Genomic DNA, 14,661 nt, shown 5'->3' with positions numbered 1-14,661 from the left:
TTTTTATTTATTTTCTTAATGTACCTGTAGACTCAGTATGTAAGTAGATATTCATATCATATGATATATTCTGACCTGGGTTTCATAAACAAATCTCAAAATGAAATTTTCTCACATCATTGAGTTTTCCTTAAATCTTCAATTTCTAGTGATTTGAATGGTCAAAACTTTAGTTGAAGGAAAATTTGAGAAAAATCTCAATTTGAAATTCTCTTTGAAACCAGAATATGGGCTAACAGGCCAGAGCACTTGTGGAACCCTGATTTATACATATAAAGGTACTTTCTTCTATTTAATAAAGCAATTCAAAGGGAAATAATCCATTGTTCTTTCTATTTATTTGTCTGACAAATTAACTTACCTCAATGTTTTCTGCAACCTATGCATACAGTCTGATGCTGGTTTCTACATATAAAGGTATTTTCTTCTATTTAATAAAGCAATTCAAAGGGAAATAATTCAATGTTCTTTCTATTTATTGGTATAATTAACTAACCTCAATGTTTTCTGCACTCTGTGTGTGCAGTCTGATGCTATTTGATTTTTACTCTTTGATCGTAAGAAGCTATAAAGTTCTTTAAGTAGATTTGTACTAGGAACAAAACATCCAGTGGCCAGCCACATTAATTCCCATCCACGTCTTTCACTGATTCTGTAATAGACAGATGTAAAAATGTATTCACCACAACTCTTAAAGTTGTGATGTTGTATTCAACTTTGAAATCAAACATTAATAAAATAAATGGAAAAACATAGTAAAACATCATATGCTATCTCATATTCTATATTACGTTATCACTGTATGGTACATCTCTAGGCAAAGTGATAATCTTTAAAATAATATTATCAATATAAATGTAAATGTAAGCTTATTGTGTCTATCTGGTCCTATCTAATTATTTATTTAAAAGTTTATATTTATACTTTAGTCTTATATCATAGCAGTCCACCTGAGGCTTGCCATCAACAAAAACATAGAATTTCTTTTACAACAAAAAAAAATAGCAAATATCAAGTCAATATATATAAGGACAATCAACTTGAATGACAGACAGAACCTAAAAATAAAGTTCCTTTTAGCTTTCAAAGTAGGGCACTAATTAGAACAGTTAACAGCACATGTAAAAAAAAACTTACTCATTTCTATTTTCAGTTAACTGCTTCATTAACTGGCAATAAATTTCATCCCTCAGAATTTCCTGCAAACCAAACAAATACAATTTATTGTATGCCTTTTCAGCATATATTATGACAATAAAGACACAAACACTGGTGATTCACAAAGGAATCAACAGCTGTGTACTATACCTTTGTTCCTACTATTTGTTTTTGTTTTCAAATATTCTATTAACAACTACTTAATTTTGCTAAAGGCTTACGGTGTCTCAAGTTGTACAACCTGTAGACAGATAAACAGACAGGCAAATGATGGTGTACCATAAGACAAAAACTATAGTCAGTATGTATGATTCACATACATGTCAAAATTTTAAGCAAAAACTGGTTTAAAAAATTGGTATAGGTTTAATTAGGAATGAAGTAACATGTTACATGAGAACCAGAGTTTTACACAAAGTAAAATAGTGGTTATAATGGCCAGTTTACACCACTTTTAAGAGTGACAGACAGGTGTAGAATCCTTATTCAATTACAGAAATAACATTAACCCCTTACAGGTCACCAAGTAACTGTACTATGCCTACAGTGCTTACACATACAGACAGTTCCATAATTTCCCTTATTGGTAATCTGCTTTTTAGAGTTTTAGTGATTTGGCCAAACCACAAATTAAGTACCCAACAAAACATAAAATTCCACTGAACACTTAGATGCTTTAATAAATTAAGTGTAAGTATTTGTAAGAATCAGGCAAAATGGGAAAAAATCAGAAACATGCATGTCAAGACCTCACCAATCTGACAATATTTCACTCAAGGATGCTTTAGCTATTTGATAAGACCATTATTTGATCTCGGCATCACTGCCTTTGCTTAGAAATTTTTCAATGGAATGTTAGATAAATGAGGTTTTTGACAGAGTTATCTGCCTTGAAATGTTCATTTTCAGTGCATTTCAATGAAATTATAACTCAATGGTCCAGCATGATACGGCAAATCTTGTTTGTTGTTCTTGATTCTGAGTGTGCAAATAGTCAAATTACACTATCAAAATGATGGGTTTTTTCATACCATGTTTCAACTACTGCCTGATTCTTACAGGGACTGACACTTAATGATTCAAAGTTCCAGGAAAATTAAAATTTTGGACAAACTACAAATAATGAAACACAGTGTGTACTATGTCACTATCTTTTACAGTAATATATCAAATTTACAATGTTTTGACTTATAGACAGTCAGTGAAAGTTTTCTATAATCAGTTACATATAATAAGATTCACTTCATATGTTATCGTCTATCACCGGACTGAGTAACTTTTTTCCCATTCATCAGGACAACTAACAAGTAAATTGCAGGGATGATTTTTACGAGGTTTTCAAACACAGCAGAAATTGGCAAAATCAGAAGTAAACATGCAGTAAGAAAAGAATCTTAACAGTAAAATCTGGATTTGAAATAGCAGAATTCCGATAAAAAGCGGAAAAAAATCATCCCTGAAATTGACATGTACTATTTTCCCCAATTATAACAAGGTTATACTTGTAGTGTACAAAATGTAATATTTAAAGGAGAAAAATCAGTTTTCCTATCAATGACAAGTTGTGGTAGAATCAGGTAACTGTCTGCTCAAGTATTTTGTACAGGATATAATTAAGAAAACAAACAGTCAGAAAGGATACTAGTACATAATATACTGATTCATAAGCATTTCACTTTAACAGTGAAACTTGAATCATAAGGAGCTAGCATGTAAACACAAAACAGAAATTTCTAGCATTAAAAGACAGAAAACAATACAAACAGATATTAACAAAGAAGTGCAGTAAAAATTTAAATGTAAAAAAACCATCTCATAAGTAATGAATACAACATTGTCAAAGGAATATTTTATGTTAATTTTTACCACCAGAATTTTTTTTTTTTTTCATTTTGGCAACTGATACTAATATTCACACATGTATTATCTTCCTTTATCAAATTTTTAAATTGTTGTAAATAAAACCAACAAAATTTGTAATGCATGCATGCCATTAGTCCAAGAAAGCTCTTAAAAATTAAAAAAAAAAAAAAGATTCTAAGAATAAAGCATGACCAATTAGCACAAAACCAGCTGACCAAGAAGTAAACTTAAAGCTCTGGAATTTTTCAGTAAAGCAGAAGGGTAACTGAAATTTTCTTCCATGAAGAAATTCACTTACAGATTTATAGACCTGAACTGAGCCCTGTATAAAGAGAAGGCACAAGAGAAATATTTGAAAACATTAAAAGTAAGTTTAAGACGACAAAACTGTCTAAAACATACTCCAAATTCACAGATAATATCATTTTGAAAGGTAATTTCTACTCAATCAGTAATGCAGCTATGTAGAGCATTTGTGAAATCGAAACAAACCATTTTTGGAGCTAAATGTAACCAGAACAAACTTATCTATACTTACACTTCTGATTGGGGGTTCAAAAATTTGATCTGTAAGTTCATTGGCTGCTCGTCCTCTTCTTGAGGGGTGATCACCCATGTATTTCAATATAGGTACGCATGTCAAGGTTGATAATTGTGATATGAAGAAAATATTTATGATAAAAAAGAGCAAGAGGCTCCCAGAAGCCTGAATCGCTCACCTGGTTAAATTTTGCCTTTCAAGATCAATAAATTATAGTTGTCAAACTATTTTTACTCAAGAAGACTTTGGTAGGACTTATCATAAGGATCATATCATAGTTTTCAAGATATTGGCTGAAAACTGTGAAAAAAAACCCACCATTTTTCCCCTTTCAAGGGAAAAACCTCTTACAAAGAGTCGTCTGAGAAATTTTATCCCTAAAGACTTTTGTAGTCCTAATAATAAGGATCATTTCAGCTATTGAAAGAATTTGGCTAAACCTAACGATTTTAGAGATATATGCGAAAAAAACTACTGTCTAACCCCTATGTTCTATTTTTAGTTACGGCGGCTATGTTTTATTGACAGATAAAAAATCCCCACATCAGTTCTACGCAACATACCCCAAGAAACATTTATACCAAGTTTGGTTTCAATTGGTCAAGTAGTGTCAGAGGAGAAGATTTTTGAAAGAAATAACATTAAAAATAGCAAAAAAAATTGAAAAATGGCAATAACTCCAACATGGCTTAACGGATTAGAACGAAAATTTGACCACAGATAGATCTCATCATGCTGAACACTATTATCCCGTCAGAATTTAGCTAAATCTAACGGTTTTGGAGATATATGCGAAAAACTACTGTCTGACCCCTATGTTCTATTTTCAGTAACAATATACCCCAAGGAACATTTATACCAAGTTTGGTTCCAATTGGTCAAATAGAGTCAGAGGAGAAGATTTTTGAAAAATTGCTAACAACGACGCGAAGTGATGTCAATAGCTCACATGGCCTTTAGTCATGTGGGCTAAAAAGTGAATACTTCAAATTTTTTATGCAAGTTGAAATTTTCTTGTTCTGTATAAATTTCTAAACAGCATTAATGAACACGTGTCTATCTTACATATATAATTGGTGCTTTCATAAATCAATAACTCTGAAACAGTAAAATAAAGCCATTTGATCAACACTAACTTCTTTTCAAAAGGTAGGAGAATGAGAGTAAAAGGACAGATATCACTATACGATATGATAAAACATCCATTCTAAGACAGGTTATAAAAAGGATATCTAAGAAACACATACAAGCTTCCTGGCAGAGATCGTCTTTGCCACTTAGCTTTTTCAACAGAGGTTGTTTTAGTGGTTCCTTGCTGTATCTCCAGAGATCATCCGGTCTTTTCCGTCTAGCCGTAGATAATGTCTTTGATAAAGTTCTTTTTGGTGGTGGTCTGAAATTAGAATTTCATCACATATGATACCAATGCCTTACTTTGTACATTACAGCTACTAAAACTTTTTATCTACATTTTATTGCTTAGATAATGCATAATTACCATCAAATGTTATTGGGGTTACATTAAATTGAATATAGATGTTAAAGCCATTGTTGAAGGACTTAGTGCTACCTACAAAACCGACATGTAAGAAGTATTTAAAGGAGCATCATTTTGAAATTTAAAAAAAATTCTTGTTTTGTTTCTTGAGACTATTTTGTGAATAGTATTGAAGGAAGTAGACCTAGGGTAAGTTACACAACTCTTACAAATTATTGGAATGTTTGTATTTACAGTCAAACCTCGGTAGCTCGAATTCCAAGGGACCATTAAAATGTGTTCGAGTTATCGGGAATTCGAGAAATTGAAGTTTGTATATTTCTGGATTTCTTTTGTTTCCGGTCCGAGTTCAACTTTATCATTAGAAATTGCTTACTTCCTCCGAAGTTGTGTTAGTCCGTGAATCTTTTTCATTCGCTTTCGGAAGATTATGTTGATTTGGGGACATTAAAAATGCAGTGTTTTCTTTTACAAACATCCAGAGTCCGGGTTCATTGGTCAATAATTTGTTTTCATCCAATTTTCTTTCATGGTTTCATCATACCGACTTCCGAACATTCCCAAACTTCAATCAGTTTTATGTTAAGAACAAAACTACCGAATTAGTGATGACTTAAATATTACCTGTAATTAACTAAAATGACACTGATTAATGATAGGGTTTCTGTTTTTCACACGTTTTATTACCCAAGCTGACAAAATGGCTGACGAATTCGAGTTAGTGAAGGTTATCCTCAAAGATTTATTACCGAACGGACCGACTAGTCAGTTCGAGTTTTTGAGGAATCGAAGTTTGAGAAATCCAAGGTTATTTATATTGATTATATATAGGAGAAAATTTTAGTACTTTGAATTGTGTTCGAGACATCCGAGTTCGAGCGAGTGAAGTTCGACTGTACTATTTTACATCAATCTCATGTAAGCATCAAAGTAACTTGGATTAATTTCATTCTGTTTCAAAGAAACTCTTGAAAGGTTTTAGTGAAATTGAATATAATACAAACACATCATTGATTTCAAGGGTAATGTCTACCACCATAAGGAAAACAACGTGACATAAGAGAAAATAAATCAATATCAAAACAAGCCTGATAAATTCTGATATAAACATAACTAATCAAACACACTACAATAAACTGATATAAATATAACTAATCAAACACACTACAATAAACTGATATAAATATAACTAATCAAACACACTACAATAAACTGATATAAATATAACTAATCAAACACACTACAATAAACTGATATAAATATAACTAATCAAACACACTACAATAAACTGATATAAATATAACTAATCAAACACACTACAATAAACTTGATATAAATATAACTAATCAAACACACTACAATAAACCACTTTCATTACTTGTGTATTGTTTTGGAAGAAATGAACCTAAAAGGTGATTAGAAGAAACAGTGCTCTAGAAATCTTTGACATTTCTACTTTCACTTGGGCATTTGAACAATAAAACTAATTTTTCCACTATTTAGAGAAGATTTTACACGGTCAACTAACAAAGCGGAAATTGGCAAAATCAGAAGTAAATAAACAGTAAAAAAAGAATCGTAACGGTAAAATCTGGATTTGAAATAGCAGAATTCTGCTAAAAAGAGGAAGAAAATCATCCCTGACTACTGAAATGAACATACAAAACTTTCTCTCAGATAAATTCTTTCAAAATATATAAGGTGTACCTGAAATGATCCAAGGAATACTCCTCCAGGGTGTAAGGCTTTTCTCCTTGATCAACAGGAGTTTCTGCATTGTTTGCAGCCAACATCTTCTCAGCTTGATCTCCAGATTGCATGAACAGATTCTATAAAACAAGTTTATCTTATGTATATACTCATCAAAAGCCATCAATGCACATAGTTAAAATATAAATAATAATTCATTTACAAATACAAGATTTGGTCTTTTCACACTGTACCAAAAATATAGCAATATAAAATGAGAATTGCAGGAAACCTAAATGGTTCATAGATTTTTTTCTAGTAAATAACTGTTAGCAGAAAACTGCTTCAAATACAATAATCAAATAAACCATACCAAAATTCCATAAACAACTCATTTATAACAATAGAGTAGACAACCAATAAAATAACTATATAAGTTAATGTCTCTGCATGGTATATACCAGGATTTCCATTGGAGGTTTAGTAATAGTTGGAAGCACATAAACACATTCTGCAGGGAAGTCTCCTTTCTTGGAGGTTCTTGTACACTCTCCTACACACCATCCCGAGTTCATAACAGTCTCACCACTCTGTTGGTCCAAAACAATAAGATCTCCTTTTTGGAATGCCAGGAATGAACTGCCACCATCAGCTACAATACATTGTAAAGATAATAACCTTTAAAAGTGTGGGATGTAACCATTAACTGGCAATGGTAAAATTCCGAATTTGAATTTTGTCAAGTTAATTATCGTCATGCAAACCAACATCTTCAATATACATGAATGATGAATAAAACTAATATACATGTATGATGACTAAAACTAACACACATGCATGATGAATAAAACTAATATACATGCATGATGAATGAAACTAATATACATGTATAATGAATAAAACTAATATACATGCATGATGAATAAAACTAAAAACTGGGCTTTATTCATAAAAAAATATAAAACTAGGACAAAACACTGAATAATGTAAGTCAGGGTGACAAAGAAAAGACTGAATAGATACCATCACCACACAAACTCAAAGTTATAGAGAAATCCATTATACGAGTTGCATACCCAATCATTCAAACATCACTCAGAAGTTAAAAGAAAAACAATCATGAATTTTTCAATGAAGTACAAAAGTTCAAAAAAAAGGAAGTGAGCAATAAAATAATAAAAAAAAATTGTCATGCTAAAACCATTAATTAAAAAATAACCAGTAAGTTGTTTTTTAAGGGTAAAGAAATGAACCATTACCAATACCAATACCTGTGCAATGTATAAATGTGTTTTTTTTAAAAATTTAAACAAAATATTGAACTTCTTTGAAGAAAAGGAATTGTGCATTCTGAAAACATAACTAGAGGCTCTTAGGAGCCTGAATCGCTCACCTTGTTAGTTTGTCTTTCAAGAGCAATAAATTTATTAAGGAGTTGTTCAACAATTTTGACTCAACAAGACTTTAGTAGAACTATCTTAAAGATCATTTCAGCAATTAAAAGTTTCTTTCTATCTATTATAGTTTTCAAGATATTGGCTGAAAACTGTAAAAAAAAAAAGGCATTTTTCATCTTTCAAGGGCAATAACTCTTACAAGGAGTCGCCTGACAACTTTGATCCCGAAGACTTTTGAAGGCCATATAATAAGGGTCATTTCAGCAATTGAAATAATTATGCTAAACCTAACGGTTTTGGATACATATGTGAAAAATTACTGTCTGACCCCTACATTCTATTTTTACTAACGGCGGCCATGTTTTTCAATGGATCAAAAATCACCAAATCAGTTCTATGCAAGATACCCCAAGGAACATTCAGTTTGGTTCCAATTGGTCAAGTGGTATCAGAGGAGAAGATTGTTGACAGAAATAACATTCAAAACAGCAAAAAAAATGTTGAAAAAGGGCAATAACTCCAACATGGCTTAACAGATTAAAATGAAAATTTGATCACATATAGATCTCTTCATGCTGACCCCCCCCCCCCCCCATTTCAGAATTTGACTAAACCTAACTGTTTTGGAGATATATTGGAAAAACTACTGTCTGACCCCTATGTTCTATTTTTAGTAATGGCGGCCATGTTTTACAACAGATAAAAAATCTCCACGTCAGTTCTATGCAGGATACCCGAAGAAACATTCATACCAAGTTAGGTTTTAATTGGTCAAGAGGTGTCAGAGGAGAAGAGTTTTGAAAAATTGTTGACGATGACGACGGACGCCAAGTGATGGCAATAGCTCACATGGCCTTTGGCCAGGTGAGCTAAAAGAGGTAAAAATCCATGAAAATCAGTTTGTCACTTTTTAATTAAAGCTATGTTAATCTCATTAACTACATTAAAATGAAATGCTTTGGAGGGCACAGCTTGATATGACTGCAGAGGGTGGAACCTTGAACAGTTAGGGCAAGTATGGACACAACATTCAAACTTGATACAAATTTAAAATTTGATTAATGTCAGATATTTGAAACAGGACCATAACCCCTTAAATCAATATTTACCTTCCTTTTGTGGTTTTGAACCTTGTTATAAAATTTTAGAAAGTTCAACTAATATTTAGGTTATCGCACAAAAACCAAATGTCTACAGATGAGGACAATTATGCTACTGACGACAGCACCATACAAATATACAAACCACATAAAATTTCCAGTTGTAAAAAAATCAGTTCACTGCAAAATATATTAGTATGGTCCTCACTCAAAACCCTATAACCATACACAACTTACCATCATGAGTTATTTTTGTAGTATCTTTGGATCATAAATAGAAGTAAGCAAAAAAAAAATCATTTAAAGATGCAAAACGAACTCCTTTGATTTTTGGCAGTTTGTGAATTCTTTTAGCAAACAAAAAATATAACAACAAAACATCCAAATAAAAAGCAGCCTGAGAATTCCATTAATTACTTAAGTAGTACTCCAGCTAAGAATCATGCAAAATGTAATTCATGGTTAGAAAGCCTACATATTTTTATTTTTGATATATTGTTTAAAATGTCATAGTAAACAGAAAGTAACATGTGGCTTTTCATATAGCCTTGTTCATAGGAGATAAAAATTATACAGAATGCCGTGAAGAATTCAAAGTTAAGGGAGATAACTCTGTAATTGACACTAAAATGCAATAGAAATTGTTGGATTTTAAATGAGAATTAACTCCTATGAGCAGATAGATTGGAATAAATAATTATATATTTCATCATACAGACCTATAAAACAAAAATAAAAATATGTAGCCTCTTTTTAGGTGTATCACATTTTACAGATATTGCATGATTCTTACAAAGACTACTACTTAAGATCATACAAGCAAACTGTACTTATTGGACTATTGCTGTTGACTTTCAGGTATCAATCAAAACGGTACTTTGAATGATATCCAAGACCCAAAAATGGACAAACAAATGTAAGCAGGTAGAAACAACAGGATCTGTATATATCCTTGACTTGAGTGGAGGTATAAAAAAGGAAGAAATTGCCTCTGTGGAAACAGTAATCGTATGGTATAACTATCTTACCTGGGGGATTATAGTCCTGTAAGGCTATCACAAATTTAGATCTTTTCTTCAGTCCTTCAAGGAATGTGACTACCAAATCCCGGATATCTTCAGCATTAGGTGATGTAAATGTGTACTCATCTGATTTGACTGTGGCTAATGTAAAGCTCTGACCATGCATTTTACCAGTTCTATAACGGATATTAAAAAAGAGGCAGATGAAAATCAAAGTTAAGGATATAAAAGGTATCAACAAAATCCAGTTTGTTATCTATGTACATGTCATGACTTCTATCTCATTAGTATTGACTCTATATTTCAAATGTTACACTTTCTTCACGAGTGCTGACACTACAAAGGAAACAGATTTCAAAATATTTCTTCAAATATGGTCAGGATAAACTATCCTTCTTCCATTATATGTCAAATGTTGTTTTTAGTGTATTTTGTTGAAAAACTAATATCAAAGTATGCTATATGTCATACATTGCTAATTACATGTACCTTAAACTTTATTTCTTTAAATGACAATAATTCAGTCAGACTGACCTGCTACTGGAAACAGCAGTTATTTCAGGGAAAGATAACTCCAGTAACACTTGTTCTTGATCATCAACAACATAAACACCAGTCCAGTTGACAGCTATTATGACATCATTCTTTGGCAAGCTAGGCCCAGCAAATTTATAAGCTTCATAAAATCGTGAGAACAACAATGGCCATTTATACTTTGCATAGCTCACAATGTCCTCTTTCACTTTATTAACTTTAATCCTCTCATTAGAGAAGTAATTTGTCTTGAGTTTTTGCGTGACCATATTCATGTAATGGTTCATGGAATTAGGTTTATTGAGCATTGAGTCTGGGATGTATGAAGGAAGAAGGTTAGATAATCTGTCCATGTGCATTACACTGCCATGTTCTATGTAGTACTGTTGTGCTGCAATCATGGCTAAATCATCCTCCTGCAAACATAGATTACATATAAATACAAGTTAAGATATTATTAAACAAGGAATACACCATTCTATACATGATTTTATCTTTTGTACTGAAAACTACTAAAAGTCAGTTTTCAACATGACTGTAGTAACAAAATTACAATGAATTTTGAGTTTCAATATCTAATTGTAACTTCAAAACAAAAATGGAGTAAAACAGTAATTTTCTATAAATTTGTGTTTGACTTCAGCTAAATTATGTTGATTTTAACAAATATAATACACACCTTATCACACCTATATTCACCAAACTTGATCCCTCTGACAACCTGTTGATAAATGAGTGTTGTTGCTGTTTGGTCTTCAGCTGGATCATGCCAGGGAGCAAATATTTCTTTTCTAAAGAACAACCTCCATGGAGCATTACGTTCTTGAGCACCTTGTTCCTTGGCATATTGTTCACACTGAGATATGGCATCCATCACATGGTCACCACCTCCTCCCAGAGAGGACACCTTAGATTTTCAGAAATTTTCAAGATTAGTATTTACTTCACAAAATCATGATTGAAAAGGGCATAATGATATATTTTTCCCAGATTATAATTATAACCTCTATAAAAAAATAAAATAGTTGAAAGATTTGTTACCCATGAAATGACCTAGGATAAAAAAAGTCCCCTTCAGGGAATAAGAATACAATATCACTCATGTTTGAGTGTAACTAGATGGTTTATTTTACAGATATAAATAAGGTTTTCTAGGTAACACTCTATCCTAATGCAACCTTGTAATATCAGCTGATCCAAAGAATAGTCCAACACCATGTTAAAGTGGTTATAAGTTTTTTTATAAGTAAATATCATACAAAATTACCCACTTATAGTACACAGAATGTTTATGATTCCATGTGTGACACCATACTGAAACGTATATAAAATTTTAATTCTTTAATAAAGTCACCTTGTCAAACAAAGCTATATAAAGTGAGAATCCAAACTGATCCTTCAGTGCAATTTTCTCAGCTAACTGTTGACAAAGTTCTTTGGCAGTGGTTGCTGAATCTGCTAGCAGGGTCTTAGTATTACCATCCATGAAGGTTATAGGCAGCATAAGAGGTTTTTTAGACTTGGTAGCCTGTAATTCTAACCAACTTGGAGGTTGATTTCGTGTTCCATTTGCAAATGTTCTCCGTAATCTTTCCTCACAATATGGTGCATAGCCTGGTGGTCCTTCATGTATAAAATTCCTTAAGTACTTCAGGAACTAAAAATCAACAAGTAACAAAATCTTAATTACTCCTTTAGATCTGATGGTATTTTTCAATTGAAAATGTAAAGTGCTCTTCTTTTTCATGTGAAAGCCTTTTGTCTAGTAATGTGAAAGCCTTTTATCTAGTAATTATTCCTAAAGGGTTCTAATTAATTGATTTTTAATCATATATTGTTCAAATGTCTACATTTCACAAGTATACAGAAACCGACTTGATTATGACCTTCACTTCTCTTTATGGGTAATTGTCTCTTAATGTTATATACAAAATGGAGGTTCAAGAAATAGAGAAAAGAAATAATGTATTTAAGCCTTCTAAAATTTTCATTATGACCCACATAAAATACATGGTAGGCAAGTTAGATTGTTAGACAACAGTCTTATAACCTAACATAATCTGGCACATTGGTATAGCCAGTTTTCTTTTTTATGTGAATGGCATGTCAGGAAATCAAGTTGAATTTGAGTTTACCTCATCAGTAGGAGCAAAACATCCAACACAGAGAGATAACAGTATCCATCCCCTAGCATGACTGGATTTGGAGGGGTTCTGTGTTAACTGTTTACATATCTGGCAGTATATTTCATCTCTGTTGATTAAAAAAATACAAATAATTATAGAATCTTAAATTGCAATGACCAAAAAACTTGATTAGGAGCAAAACTATTTCGACTTTTGCACAATCATTAAGAAAAGCAAGCTCCATGCAGCAGCAGACGTTCATTTTCTCTCTTCCTAACCGCTAAGTATTATTCAAAAAATATATCATCAGATAACCTTGCATAAAATCATTCACCTTCTCCTGAGAGGACTGGCTGCAGCATCTAGAGTGAATTTCAAACATCAGATGCTGTTCGTAGCTTGAAAGAAAATGATAGGTCAGGAAGGAAGGAAGGTAGCAAAACAAATACTAAATATGTTACTACTAAAATCTATCTTGAATTGATAATTATTTCTCTATAGCACACTATATTAAAGAGCAAAAAATATCCTCAATTTTACATCAATATTCAAATTTTTTCTATCAAATGCTGAATAGTTTAGGGTTTTTGAACAACATCGTCTATTTTGTACAATCTAAGTTGGTATTTTAGTCAAGCCCTTGTTTTTCTGAACCACTAAATGGTATCACAATACACTAAAACATGTTAATTACAAATGATTTGATGAAGTTCACAGTATTGATCCACATTTGTTTTATTTTCTAATCAAAATATTAGAATGATTTTCAATTGTTGGTTAGAATATTAGATATAAGCAACTTTGAGTCATTTTATGCTGCAACGTAACAGCTTTGCATTTAATTCAGCATAATCATATGCGAAATTGTTTACATGGTTTTAGAAATGGGCAACTGCTTAAAAAATTGACAAGCCTTTATCTTAGCAAATTACAATCTGCTTGAAGCAGAAAAAACATTCATTACCTAATATATAACTTTAGGTCTACTTCTACCCCACCCCATAAGGAAAACAGAATACATAAACAGGTAACTATTTACCTAAGAGCAGGCCTTAGAATTCCATGACCAATAATAAAGTGAAGTTTTTCCAAGTTAGAAGTAGGTCGGTCATCTAAGAGAGCGTTTCCACTCGGTGATGTGTAACCATCATATTCCTGGGCTAGTTTATCTCTCACTTCTTCTGTTATCTTTGACTTCTTTTTCAATGTCAAGGACACAAGCTTCTTTCTCACACTACGCTTGCCTTGTCTCATGTTCATTGGTTCATTTTCCTGAAAAGAGATAAAAAATGTTTTTAAATAAGGATGTTTTTTTTCATAGATAAATGACAAAAAATTAGTACTTTCCAATAATGTTTCAATAAATGGTATGCTGTTTAACGAATATTAGCCACTATAAGATAAAATTGAATGATCTGGTAGTTTACACCTAAGCTTCAGTAAATGCATATTGCTTATGTTACCTTCAAAGTAGTCAAGCGTTAATCAGAAAGTCAGCTTATCAATATTGAGTTCCAAGAAATGACACAAAAACTTTGAAGTGAAAATGAAATGGCAAAAGTAAGGAAAGTGGTTTTTTAAAGATTAAATACAGACAATTTGCTACATGGCAACACTTGGCATTTGACTCCATAACCTTGATCTTTGATCTTGAAAATCATTGTGGTTCTATGTTTTTAAGTAACTAAGAATATATCAAGTAGATTTCAATCAATCATAAATGTAGAATTTAG

At 31.8% G+C, this 14,661-nt stretch overlaps 1 protein-coding gene across 7 annotated transcripts in view; it reads right to left on the bottom strand.

Moving 5' to 3' along the window:
• Positions 1-14,661, bottom strand: part of LOC148624606 (myosin-VIIa-like) — a 53,700-nt gene that overhangs the window by 8,651 nt on the left and 30,388 nt on the right. For 4 of the 7 annotated variants that reach the window (XM_088567339.1, XM_088567341.1, XM_088567338.1 and 1 more), the window contains exons 24-37: positions 13,968-14,200; positions 12,938-13,055; positions 12,157-12,459; positions 11,482-11,709; positions 10,803-11,218; positions 10,275-10,444; positions 9,484-9,507; positions 7,211-7,401; positions 6,768-6,889; positions 4,795-4,955; positions 3,560-3,651; positions 3,320-3,343; positions 1,138-1,199; positions 497-652 (exon numbers count right to left, since the gene is read on the bottom strand). In XM_088567339.1, the coding sequence (XP_088423465.1) occupies positions 497-652; positions 1,138-1,199; positions 3,320-3,343; positions 3,560-3,651; positions 4,795-4,955; positions 6,768-6,889; positions 7,211-7,401; positions 9,484-9,507; positions 10,275-10,444; positions 10,803-11,218; positions 11,482-11,709; positions 12,157-12,459; positions 12,938-13,055; positions 13,968-14,200 (2,300 nt within the window). The remainder of the gene's footprint in view (positions 1-496; positions 653-1,137; positions 1,200-3,319; positions 3,344-3,559; positions 3,652-4,794; positions 4,956-6,767; positions 6,890-7,210; positions 7,402-9,483; positions 9,508-10,274; positions 10,445-10,802; positions 11,219-11,481; positions 11,710-12,156; positions 12,460-12,937; positions 13,056-13,967; positions 14,201-14,661) is intronic. The other 3 variants (XM_088567343.1, XM_088567342.1, XM_088567345.1) reach the window with 3 other exon arrangements.

Source organism: Perna viridis, chromosome 2, assembly GCF_037379345.1.
Source record: "Perna viridis isolate PV_CMFRI_1.1 ecotype Kerala chromosome 2, ASM3737934v1, whole genome shotgun sequence".
NCBI lineage: Eukaryota > Metazoa > Mollusca > Bivalvia > Mytilida > Mytilidae > Perna > Perna viridis.
This window is presented reverse-complemented; position numbering and strand designations above follow the sequence as displayed.